Source organism: Cervus canadensis, chromosome 16 (assembly GCF_019320065.1).
Source record: "Cervus canadensis isolate Bull #8, Minnesota chromosome 16, ASM1932006v1, whole genome shotgun sequence".
Taxonomy (NCBI): domain Eukaryota; kingdom Metazoa; phylum Chordata; class Mammalia; order Artiodactyla; family Cervidae; genus Cervus; species Cervus canadensis.
Genome location: NC_057401.1, coordinates 37,941,000 through 37,954,633, shown reverse-complemented (window position 1 = coordinate 37,954,633; position 13,634 = coordinate 37,941,000). Strand labels below are relative to the sequence as shown.

The 13,634-nt window shown below is 43.5% G+C and overlaps 1 protein-coding gene across 3 annotated transcripts in view; it reads right to left on the bottom strand.

Annotated features, from left to right (window-relative positions):
* The window catches only part of ADAMTS12 (ADAM metallopeptidase with thrombospondin type 1 motif 12), a 378,886-nt gene extending 365,707 nt beyond the window's left edge, over positions 1-13,179 (bottom strand). For all 3 annotated transcript variants that reach the window (XM_043488507.1, XM_043488506.1, XM_043488508.1), the window contains exons 1-2: positions 12,709-13,179; positions 700-1,061 (exon numbers count right to left, since the gene is read on the bottom strand). In XM_043488507.1, coding sequence (XP_043344442.1) covers positions 700-1,061; positions 12,709-12,835 — 489 coding nt within the window. In that variant the 5' untranslated portion in view covers positions 12,836-13,179. The remainder of the gene's footprint in view (positions 1-699; positions 1,062-12,708) is intronic.
* Between the last annotated feature and the right edge of the window lie 455 nt (positions 13,180-13,634).

Genomic DNA, 13,634 nt, shown 5'->3' with positions numbered 1-13,634 from the left:
TGGATGGCATCACCAACTCAATGGACATGAGTTTGAGTAAACTCTGGGAGTTGGTAAAGGACAGGGAGGCCTGGCGTGCTGCAGTCCATGGGGTCACAAAGAGTCAGACATGACTGAGCGACTGAACTGAACTGAGAATCAACAATGAGCTCATAGCAGCTGCTGGCTAGCACCATCTTTTTTTTTTTTCTTCTGGCTCTGCCAAGAGACAGACAAGATCTTAGTTCCCTGAGCAGGGGTCAAATCCGGCCCCCCTGCACTGAAAGCTTGAAGTCTTAACCACTGGATCACCAGGGAAGTCCCTCACCATCCTTACTATATGCCTCACACCCAGTCCAGGTCCAGATTTTCCTAATTCCAAGGGGCTAGCCAGCCAACCAGTCAGAGCTGCCTCAGAGCTGCCTCAGAGCTGCCTCAGAGGTTGAAGACTCAACTCTGATCCACCCCCCTCCACTTCTTGCTGTGATATCCTTGGTTGAACTTCTCCCTGGACCCTCAATGCCATTATTCTCTCCATTCCATCCATATGGATTTGACTTTTAACTTTATGCACTTTTTCCCCAGGCTGTTTGGGAGCCTGGATCATGTATATCACAAGTGCTCAATTCCTATGTGTTGAATGTGTGTGTGAACCTGTTTCCAGTGGGTGTCCAGGCCATGACAGCCAGGGACTGAGGGCAGAGAAGGAAGAGGACTCACCAGTCCATGGCAGGCGCTGAGGGCTGCAGTCCCGACCCTGGTGCCCTGCTGTAGAACTGTGCCCCTGAGATGGCAGGGGGGGCCCGAGGAAGCCTCCATCTTCACATGGGAGAGGTTCCCGTATCTCCTCTCCACAATGTAGCTTTTGGAAAGTAATCCCTGATTGACCGTCAAGTTAAAGAACAAGTCCTTCTCCTCGTGTGAAATTCTATAGTACACCCGGTCCTCTAGGCCATCCAAATCTCTCTTTCTCCTGCTGCTGGAGACAGAATGGTGCAAGCCATAAGAGAGAAAATGCCCGCTCGCATTGACTTGGACAGGAGCCACCACGTGGTATTCTGGCAGGGCCTTGATAAAATGCTCTGGGGAAAAAAAAAGGAAACACAGAATAAGACTAAGAGATCCTTTCGACATGTACACACTGCTATCTTTAAAATGGATAACCAACAAGGTCTTACTGTGTATCACTGGGAACTCACCTCAGTGTTACGTGGCAGCCTGGAAGGGAGGGGTGTTTGGGGGAGAATGGATACATGTATATGTATGACTGAGTCCCTTTACCGTCCACCTGAAACTATCATAACACTGTTAATCGACTCTCCTCCAATATAAAATAAAAAGTTGGAAGAAAAAAAAAGACTAAGAGATCCCACTGAATCTATGGTTAAGACAAATATACTCCTGTTTGAACTTGGATTTTAGTTCAAAATCCTACTGTTGACCTGAAGTTTGGAGATCGTTTCCATGGTATGAACTCCATCCACATCAAGTTCCCTAAACAACTCAAATGGACCCAGGGCTCGCTCACAGATGACGGGTGACTGTGTAAGCTGACATCAAAACATAGCTCTGGATGTCAGATGTTTCACCTGAGACAGACTAAGACGAGAATTAATGCATGAGGAATATGGTTAGGAAAGTGGCGAGATCAGTATGGCAAACAGCAACATTTTAGGTCTAGAGCTCATTCATACAAATCACAGAACTTCACCATTTATCATAAGGAATCTAAATGCCTCTAAAATTTTCAGTTGAGTCATGTTGAAGGAAAAATGCAAAAGCATAGTACACCCACCAAGCTGACCCTGAAAAACCTTGCATAGTTACAGCATAAGTGTTCTGTAATGTAGCAATGAGTACATAAAAGAACTTGGATGTTTCTTTTTTATTTTTATAAAATATACAAAATAAAATGGTAGGTGAACATATTAGATTCAGAGGCATAGGGTCAAAATATAAAAATTTCCACTTTTTTCTTGGAGCACAGTTGCTTTCCAATGTTGTGTTAGTTTCTGCTCTACAGCAAAGTGAATCAGCTGTATGTATAGATATGATGCGGTACGTGTATATACAATGGAATATTACTCAGCCATAAGAAGGAACCAAACTGTGCCATTTGCAGAGATGGGGATGGATCTAAAGAAGTAAATCAAAAAGAGAAAAAGAAATAGTGTTTATTAACTCATATATGTGGAATCTAGAAAACTGCCACTTTAAAGATACAAGTTATGAACACTTCTTCCTTTCTTCCACACATCAGAATGAACACATCTTTTGAGTTCCTTAGGTTGAAATCCCTACCACTGCCTCTTCACTTTCCTATTTGATAAAAACAAGAAATCTATTATATCTAGTGGAGAGTAAGCAGCAGGTTCCACATTACAGACCACCTACTAAAGCAAGCCATTAGCCACTTGAGCTGATAAACTAATCTTTTGCTTCAGGTCAAAAAAGAGGGGGCGGTGGGGAAAGAAGAAAACAAAGGAGGGAGGGAGAGGGACTAGGAGAGACAAGGGGGGAAAAATTTACTTTTCTACTTCTACCTCCCAGCTGTCCCCCTGCACTTTGTAACTTGTATTACTTTGTTCAACTTATTTTCCCCAGCTAGAATGTCTTTGTGCTCTCTATCAAAATCTTATGTTTAACATCATCTTATGCTCTTTTAGCTTTCCTGGTGGCTCAGTGGTAAAGAACTCACCTGCAAATGCACAAGATGCAGATTCAATCCCTGGGTGGGGAAGATCCCCTGGAGAAGGAAATGGCAACCCACTCCAGTATCCTTGCCTGGGAAATTCCATGGACAGAGGAACCAGGTGGACTACAGTCCACGGGGTCACAAAAGAATCAGACACAACTGAGCAACTAAACAACAACAACAACATGTTTTGTTTTGTTTTTTTTTTAATTTTTGGCCTCGCCCCAAGGCATGTGGGAACTTAGTTCCCTGACTAGGGATTGAAACCATGCCCCCTGCATTGGAAAGCAGAGTCTTAACCACTGGACCACCAAGGAAGTCCCATCTTATGCTTATTTTTCAAAGTTTCAACTCAAATCCTCCCTCTTCTTTCTCCTAAAGTCCTTAAAGTTCTCTCTCTGTTCTGAACCACCATGTCCTCACTTTCTATAGCTCCCAGAACAGTCTGATTCTACAGAGCCTTTTGTTTATTATATTACTGATTCCCAAACCCTTTAGAGGTGAGAATTTTGCATATCACAAGTGCCCAATTCATTTGTGTGCATGTAACACTGAACTATAGCTGACTATTCAAAGAACTGAACTTAATGGGGTACAACTATAAAAGAGAGCTTTTATTTTTGCAGAAAACTCTCTTCAAACATACTTGTAGTTCATCTGTGCCTTGGATAAGTAAAATAAGAGAAAGATAAATACCATATGATCTTACTTATATATGGAACCTAAAAAACAAAGCAAATGAACAAACATAAGAGAACAGACACATAGATACAGAGACCAAACAGGTGGTTGTCAGAGGGGAAGGGGGAAGGGGATGAGTGAAATAGGTGAAGGAGATTAAGAGGTACAAGCTTCCAGTTACCAAATGAGTCATGGGGATGAAATACACAGTGTGGGGAATATAGTCAATAATACTGTCATATCTTTGTACAGTGACAGATGGTCACTAGACTCACCAGTGATCATTTTGAAATGTACAGAAATATTACTGAATCACTATGTTATGTACCTGAAACTAACAGAGGTCAATTATACTTCAAAAAAAGAAGGAAAGAAAGAAAGAAGGAAACATGAGACAGAACAGCTTTCACTCCTAGGTACTAACAAAGTCTCAGTTTTTAAGAGTAAAAAGTCCAGACTCCTTGCTTCTGACTGCAGTGACTAAGAGCACCAGAGTGCAGAGCAACACGAACAAACCTTAAAAACAGTCCTCAGTGAAAAGTAGGAATCAAAACAACTTAATACAGGGCCATTTACATTCAGGGAAAATTCACGCAAAAACAGTAATACAAAGTTTCCCAGGCCAGGACATACACAAACAAACCAAAAAAATACATATGGAACCCATTATAACAGTTTTCTATGCGGAGGGCTAAGAGTGGAGAATGGGGACAAAAATGCATAAATAAACAAAACAAGAAAAGCATTTTGCACAAATTAATAATGAGAATGTACCATGAACTAGGAGTCAGATTGACTCAGGCCTCTGTACTGCCCATCTCCAAGGAATATCTGGACCTCTTAAGAATCAGAGCTTCACTGCCCTTTCACGTTCAGACCTCAGGAAAGGAATGGCCAGGTTGGCTGAGGTTGGATGTAGTCAGCTTCTCTAGTATTTCCCTCCTGTTGCTCTCTTCTTCTATGACTCAGAGTGATATCTCTGGTTCCCCCAGGGTTGAAGCATTGGAGAGCAGAATGGGATAGAAAAGTCTTATTCAACTGGGTACAACCATCAACTTGCAACGGTACCCCTGTATGCTGATTCCTCTCAAGAGAAGCTTATGTACCTTCGAGGACCTGTCTCTAAGATACATCCAAAGAATTAAACATGACAGGTATAAAATAAAAGATTAACTTGCCTGAACCCCAGCACCTACTGCCCAAAGAATAGAAAAGCAAATACATTTACAGTTTTTTACCTAGTTACTTTTGATCTACTGGGTTTTTTAAGAGAGTCAGCATAAGCTGGCTGTGTAATAATATAATGATTACAATTATAGTAACCATTTAATGAACACTTGCTATAATTGTGCATGCGAGCATGTTCAGTTGTGTCCAATTCTTTGAGACTCCATGCATTGTAGACCACCAGGCTCCTCTGTCCATGGGATTTTCCAGGCAAGAATACTGGAGTGGGTTGCCATTTCATCCTCCAGGGGATCTTCCTGACCCAAGGATTGAACCCAAATCTCCTGCATTGCAAGCAGGTGCTTTACCACTGAGCCAGTAGGGAAGCACTTGCTACAATGGTGCTCATTTATTCCACACAAGACTGTGTCACAGATTCAGTTACTATCCTCATTTCATAGAAAAAGAAACAGAATCTAAGAGAGGTCACAGAGCCAATATACAACATACTTAGATTAAAATCTTGAGATTCCTATTTCAAAATCATGTTCTTAGCCTGCACACTTCATGTACATAAGCAGTTGCACTTGGCAGAGGGTACAGCAGAGTAGAGGCGAGAACACTGCCCCTGGGGACAATGATCTGGCAAGAAAAGAACTGGCTGACTTCTTTGAGAGGCCTCAAGTCACTCAGCAGTAAATAGAAAAAATAACTGCCTCTTTATCTGGTGAAGTAAGGGGAGATAAAATCACCTTCACCCTTGATTTTACTGCAAAAGAGGTGGCTAAGCCACAGCAGCCAATAGGTATGGATGGAATTAGGAGATTACCTAATGGAGTGTGTTTTATGTGGGCAGTCCAACTGCACTAGACTCATCTACACAATGGGAATAAAAATAATAGTATCTTAGGGTGGTTGTGGGGCTTCCCTGGTGGCTCAGAGGGTGAAGAATCCACCAGCAATGGGGAAGACCTGGGTTTGATCCCTGGGTTGGGAAGATCCCCTGGAGAAGGAAATGGCAACCCTCTTCAGTATTCTCGCCTGGAGAATCCCATGGACAGAGGAGCCTGGTGGGCTACAGTCCACGGGGTCGCAAAGAGTCAGACACGACTGGGTGACTAAGCACAGCACACAGGGTGGCTGCGACAATTCAATGTATTAAAATACGTAATAGATTTAGAACAGTGCTTGACAGACAATGCTCACTATCTAAACACTAGCTACTCACTCTTGGTATTAACGATAGAGACTTGGCTACTAGGGACCCCTGAGGCCTTAAATATATGTAAGCTCCAAGCAGAGATGGGGAGAGGCCCAAGCTCATCTTGGCTTCCTCTCAGTGGGCGTTTAGTTTGGACGAGTAGTTAGCTATTGTCCTGGCCAATAGAAAGCAGAGCTCAGAAGGCATATGACAAGGATGGGGAAACAAGATGTCAAGGAATAAGAATAACTCCTACTTTTTTTTTTTTTTTTTTTACCAATTCTATTACCAAACGTGGCATTTAGAGTATACCAACTTGGTTTCATCTAATCCTCACAATTGTCTGGGATATTACTAACAGTGTTCCTTGTCTGAGCCTTCATTCCCACCTCTGTAAAAAGACAATAAAGAGGAGTGAGGATTCAGGCTGGGGCAACCTGACCCCAGAGCACACCCTCCTACCTTCTGCCCTCATTACTTAAGGGTCTACCACTGAGAGCCAGATGTCAAGGGGGTGGGGGGCATCAACAAGGCTGTGGATGGGACTGACACATGCCATAATCACAGCACAGTTTGCACTAGGATTGATGGGTGTAAAACACAAGTCACAAATACTTTGATTTGCCTTGTTTAAGATTATATTTGAAACAAGTTTAGATGATACTTCATGAGAAACTTTGGGGAAAGCCCGTTGTTATATGCACTTTTGAAAATACAAACCACCAACCGACCTTTTACCCTCTCTCAGAAAGAGAGAGATGAGAAATTATTGACCTGCCAGATTTTGTAAACTTTAAGTTAAATCTATACTTAGTCTTTATATTTATTTCTATATGAGAGAACAATTGAATTTCTAAGACTCCTTCCTACAAAGGGCAAGGATATTACTTCCTGTAATAGTACAAAGTTTATTTTCATAATTTTCTTCCATGTGTTCTTATAATCTTTTGATTGTATTTTTATTATGGAAAACTACATACATGGAAAGGTTGTGGAGAATCATATTGCTTCAAAACTTTGACTCAAAGTTGTAAAATACACCACAAGAAATTGAGTTTGCTCACCAGCCTTACGTTAACTAACCCACAGACAGTAAATGCTGATGAGAATGAAGACAAATCCCATATCAAAACTGTGAAGGCTCTTCTTACATTAAGATCTGAAATCATTTCCTCTTTGCAGAAGTTATCTTTTGCAAATGGCATAAGCATATGATCATGACATTGGTCTTGAAACCCACTGTAGCTCTCCCTTGGTTCTGCACAAGCCCATGCAAGGGATGGGCTTCATGGAGTTGTCAGCAGCTAAAGGGATCATGGAAGGACCAGTGACCTGTAAACAGTAAAAGGTGTACGAAACCGAGGGGAGATTGTCAGCTGCAGAAGAGAGGCAGTGCGTTGTGTGCAAGATTAATATTTCCTGTGGTTCTGATGTTGAAGCTGAAACTCCAATACTTTGGCCACCTGATGTGAAGAGCTGACTCATTGGAAAATACCCTGATTCTGGGAAAGATTGAGGGCAGGAGGAGAAGGGGACGACAGAGGATAAGATGGCTGGATGGCATCACCGACTCAATGGACATGGGTTTGGGTGGACTCCGGGAGTTGGTGATGGACAGAGAGGCCTGGAGTGCTGCAGTTCATGAGGTCACAGAGTTAGACACAACTGAGCAACTGAACTGAACTGAATGGTTCTTATACTAGGTTGGGAGCCTTGTGGAGGTCATCACACACTCGTGTATATCACCACTGAGCAGTGAGGGAAGAATATTAGGCAGAGATTGTCCAATCTACCTGTTTGCAGTCCTAGAAAGTACTGGGTTCATCTCCATGGTCCATTCTACTTCCCTTGTGGTACCATAGACAGGAAATTGCCTGCTAATGCAGGGGACACAGGAAGATCCCACTGGTCCTGTGCTCTGGAGCCTACAGGCTGCAACTACTGAAGCTCCAGTGCCCTAGAGCTTGTGCTTCTCAACAAGAGAAGCCACCACAAGGAGAAGCCCATGCACGCCAACAAAGAGTAGTCCCCGCTTGCAGCAAGTAGAGAAAGCCCAGGCAGTAAAAGAGTCCCAGTGCAGCCAAAAATAAATAAATAAATAAAATTATTTAAAAAAAAAAAAAACACAATAAAATGTTGACTCTCCTGCCCTGCCCCTGAGAACTAGGAGGAACTTTAATAGTCATCAAGGTTCTGAGTCTGCCTCCCACTGTGGGACCTTGTGAGACTCCCCTCAACCTGCTGCTGGAGTGGCAGTTAGCAGGTGCTTAACAAATGCATGTTGACTGACTGACCAACCAGACCTCCCATTCCTCGTCTGCAGAAATAAAAAGGATGGCAGACATGATATCTGAAGTAATTTCCAAGTTTAAAAGTTCAGAACTTGGGTGCATTCGAAAAATGTTGTCAGAGTGGAAATGGAACTCTTTAGAGATTGAGTAATTGTGAAGCAGCAGGCAGTAAGGCAAAGCCCTAATCTTCTTATTCCCAGAAAGCTTTAAAGATTTCCTTTTCAATGCAAATCAAATTTACAATGAGGTATCACCTCACACGGGTTGGAATGGTCATCATTAAAATATACAAATAACAATTGCTGGAGAGGACATGGAGAAAAAAGAACCTTCCTACACTGTTGCTGCAAATGTAAATTGGTGCAGCCACTATGGAAAACAGTATGCAGGGTCCTCAAAAAACTAAAAATAGAGTTGCCGTAAGATCCAGCAATGCCACTGCCGGGGATATATCCAGACAAAATTCTAATTTGAAAAGATACATGCACCCCTATGTTCGTAGCAGCATTACTCACAAGACACGGAAACAACCTACATGTCCATCGACAGATGAATGGATAAAGAAGTTGCGGGACACATATACAATGTCATACTGCATGCACGTGTGCTTAGTGGCTCGGTCGCAACTGACTCTTTGTGACCCCATGGACTGCAGCCCTCCAGGCTCCTCTGTCCATGGAATTTTCCAGGCAAGAATACTGGAATGGGTTGCTATTTCCTCCTCCAGGGTGTCTTCCTGACCCAGGGATCAAACCCGAATCTCCTGGGTCTCCTGCATCACAGACAGATTCTTTACCACTGAGCCATGGAGAAGCCCACATATATACAATGGAATATTACTCAGCTATAAAAAAAAGAATGAACTAATACCATTTGCAGCAACATGAATGGACCTAGAACGTATCATACTAAGTGAAGTAAGTCAGAAAACAAATATCATCTGGAAGCACTTATAGGTGGAATCTGGGCTTCCCATGTGGTTCAGTAGTAAAGAATCCACCCACCAATGTGGGAGACAAGGGTTCGATCCCTGGGTCAGGAAGACGCCCTGGAGGAGGAAAGGGCAACTCACTCCAGTATTCTTGCCTGTATACTGCCATATAGAGAGTAGCCTGGCAGTCTACAGTCCATGGGGTCACAAAGAACTGGACACAACTGAGCAACTCACGCACATATGTGGAATCTAAAATATGACACAAATGCATCTATCTATGAAGCAGAAACAGACTCACAGACATAGAGAACAGACCCCAAAGAGGAATGGGGGGTGGGTGGATTGGCAGTTTGGGAGTAGCAGGTGTAAATTATTATATATAGAATGAATAAACAACAAGGTCGTACTGTATAGGACAGTGAGCTGTATTCAATATCCTGTGATAAACCATAATGGAAAAGAATGTATACGTATGTGGAATTGAATCACTTAGCTATACAGCAGAAATTAACACAACATGCATATCAACTATACTTCAATTAAACAATTTTTTTTAAAAAGAATTTCCTTTTCTATCTAGTTTACCTTCATTCTTATTCTCTCACTTATCTCCCTCTTTCTCTCTCTCTCTAAGTTCTAAATGGAAATCTTCTCAACAATGTCTCCTTTGCACCAAATGGGGATTACTTGTAAATCCACCAGTGAGTTGACTGAGAACAAATATTTTGGTGAAAAGACTTAAAAATCTGATTTTTTTTCCTGGTTTTATTTTATTTATTTTAAGCTATTACAAAATAATGATTATATTCCCCCGTGCTATACAATATACCCTTGTAGTTTATTTATTTTATACATAGTAGTTTGTTATCTCTTAACTCCCTACCCTTATCTTGCCCTACCCTCTTCTCTCTCCCCATTGGTAACCACTAATTCATACTCTATATTTGTGAGTCTGTTTCTGTTTTGTTATATTCAATCATTTTATTTTTTAGATTCCACATATAAGTGATATCATATGATGTTTTCTATGTCTGATTTATTTCACTAAGCAAAATGTCCTCTAGGTCCCTCCACATTGCTGTAAATGGCAAAATTTCATTCTTTTTATGGCTGCGTGGTATTCCATTGTTTATATGTACCATGTCTTTATCCATTCACCTACTGATGGACACTTAGGTTTCTTACATATCTCGGCTGTTATAAATAGTATTGCTATGAACACTGGGATACATGTATCTTTTTGAGTTAGTGTTTTCATTTTCTTCCAATATTTTCCCAGGAGTGGAATTCCTAGATCATGTGGTAGTTTTATTTTTATTTTTTTGAGAAATCTCCATACCGTTTTCCACAGTGGCTGTACCAATTTATGTTACTTCTAACAGTATACAAGGATTCCCTTTTCTCCACATCCTCACCAACATTTATGACTTGCTGATTTTATGATGATAGCTGTTCCGAAAGGTGTGAAGTGACGTCTCATCGCAGTTTTGGTGTGCATTCCTCTGATGATCTGGGATATTGAGCATCTTTTTATGTGCCTGTTGGCCATCTACATCTTTCCTAGAAAAAACATATATCCAAGCCTTCTGCCCATTTTTTGGTTGTTTGTTTTGTTTTTTTTTATATTGAGTAATATTTATATGTATATATATTTGGATTTTAACCCCTTATCAGTTATAGCATTTGCAAATATTTTCTCTCATTCAGTCAATTGTCTTTCATTTTGTTGATGCCTTCCTTTGCTGTGCAAAAGCTTTTAAGTTTAATCAGGTCTCATTTGTTTTCTTTTGCTTTTGTTTCTTTTGCCTTAGGAGACATATCTGAAAAAAATATTTTATGATTTATGTCAAAGAGTGTTCTGCCTATGTTCTCTTCTAGAAGTTGAATGGTTTCAAATCTGACATTTAGGTCTTCAACTAAAATCAAAATAGGTTTTGGAAATTATTTTTAAAATCTAAATATCTATGCATCACCAATAAGCTCAGAGTACTGCACAGCTCTTTTTTGGTATCAACCCCTCTCAGCACATAACCCTCAAGGTGACTTATCTCTCGCATTCCAGAGAGGAGAAAGCAAGTCCCAGTGGAGTCTGCTCCACGCGGAGCTGAATTCACTTACAAAGAAGATGTGGCGCAAGCAGAGCTGAAAACCAGTACAGGAGAGTGTGTGTTTTTGAACCAAACCATCTCCAAATGCCCTGGGAAGTGCTCGCAAGCTTTGTTTGTGCTGCCAGCAAAAGAGACTTTTCACAAAAGGGCTGTTTTTCAAAGGACAACAAACACTGCTATTTTAAACTTGGGGGTGGGAGATCTATCAGGACCTGGACCGTTTACACAAGCGAGTGCTGGCTGACTGACATCTCACCCCAGTGTCTGCAGCTCCGGCTTCCAAGGAAAGCAAAGGGTCCCGCTTCTGATGGCTCTGGGAGTCAGCATATGAGCTCTCCATCTGTAGCTGAACTTTGCAACGTAGGCAGAAATCCTCAACAAGGTCAGGCTGGTGATGTTTACCACCCAAGTGGTCTTGGGGATTAAAGGGGGCCAGGAAGCTATGGAAGACTTGAGCACAGTCAGCAGACACAGGACTTAACGGAAACTAACCCCCATGCTCTGCGCGCGCGCGCGCGCGCGCACGCGTGTGTGTGCGTGTGTGTGTGTGTGTGTGTGTGTGTGTGTGTGTGTGTGTTTTCCCTATTATTGCTCTAGGACAATGCTGCTTGACTGTTAAGAAGCCAGCTGCTGGAGTCAGGCTACCTGGGTTTACAGCCTCACTCCACCATAGCTAAGCCCATAAACTCCCCAGGTTTCAGCTTCCTTGTATGTAAAGTAGAGGCGGTAACAACAGTGCCTGCACCCAGGAGGCTGTTGTCAGCAGTCAAGAGGCCAACACACCAGAGCGCTCCCACGTCCAACCACACTGGCCATGGCTGCTGCCATGACTGTTGGCTCTCAGAAGCCCAACAAACTGCCCGCCAAACAGGAATGTGTGTCTGGCCCTTGCAAAGCCAATGAAAAGGCAGAGACGACAACACCATCATGCTCAGGGTGTTAGATTTTAAAAACATGTAATAATAATAATGACAAGGAGTATAATCACCAATTTCCATCACAACTCCAGTGCTTTTTCTCACATTATAGAGATTCATGAAATTCTGGAAGAGAAGCAGCCAGCGGCGATCAGCAAGACAGAACAGGGAAAGGTGAGCCCCTACGGTAGGAAAATTTCTCTAAAAGGGCTGTTATTTTTACAACACAGCCCTAAATCTTTCCAGGAAAGGAAAACACAGCCAAGCTCACTCAGCAGGGGGGCGGAATCGCATTTCCCCTTCCCTCACCAGAAGTTTCAAACTAACTAGAAACGTGACAATGACTGCCAGTGGCCGGCCGGTTGGAAATTTTATTTAAAAAAAAAAAATCATTTTCCGTGTTCAGAGTCTGAAAAATAGGGATTGAAACAGTGCAGTGTTCAGAGGAGAAAGAGGCGGTGAGGGGTTACTAGCTAACTCTATAGAGTTTTCGCAGCAGCATCCTTAGTGTACAAGAGACCCGACCTTCGGTTTCGTAAGAAGTAAGGACTCGACACGTTAAGCACTGAATTCCGAGATGCCCAGAGTTACCCAGCTCCCAGCCCAGATTTCTTTGCAACTCAGCCAAACGGCTTTGCGGAGTTCAGCTGAGTGGGGGAAGGGAAAAAAAGAGCAACCAACTTTGCACGCGTCTTACCCTGCGGTTTTCGAAGGAAATAAGGAAAAGTCACTAACCTTGCCTCTTGTCTGGGAAGAGCACCGGGCCCGGCTGAGGTTGTCGCCCATAGCAAAGGGCCCCCAGGTTCAGGAGCTGAGCCACCACGGAGAGCTTTGCAAGCCAGCTCCTCTGGGCACATGGCATGATTCAGTCGTTGGGGAGAAGAAAAATCAACAAGTTTTAGCTCTCAGCTCAAGAAATCAAGTCCTCGCCCGTGGCCGAGCAAGAAGATGCAGGGGTGCATGGTCCAGGAGTGGGGAGAGGGAGGCTGCAAGGCTGCCCGCGATCTCCCTTTGCTTTTTTTTTTTTTTAAGCAGAAAGGGGCTAGTTACCTTTCCGTCCCCTCCCTCCTCCTGAAAGGGGAGTGATTGAGCTGACAGCGTCTGCTTTCCGCGGGCTGTGGAATGGGTCGGAGCGTGAGGGCGCAGCCCACCCCCGATCCCCACCCCTCTGCCTTGGGCGCCCGGCCTCCTCCAAGCCAGCCCCGCGCATCTTCCTCCGGGACTCCCACCCCCGCGCTCCGCCGCCCCGCCCAGAGCCCGGCCGAGCCGGCCAAATAGGGGAGCTCAGAGAGAGTCACCCTGGGCGGGACCGCGAGTGAGAGGCCCCCAGGCCAGTCCCTCATACACGAGGAAAACATTGAGGGCAGAGATGGGGTAGAGGGGACCCCATTCCCCGACCCTCCTCAGCTCAGTGCTGCCCCCTCTCCACCCTTTCTCCTCCCCGTTCTGAACTTTTCCTACCTCTACCAAGCCTCCTCTGCCGGCTCTCTGTCTCCAAGATTCTCTTCCAGGGCCGGCTAGGGCTTCCCTTTCAAAAGAGTAACAAGCAGTTTTTCCCTTTGCCAGGTTACACGAAGGGAAATGGTGTGTTCACATGCCAGGGAGACCCTGGACAAGAATCTGTGCCATGAGGTGATGGGACCAAAGGACCATAAACAGCT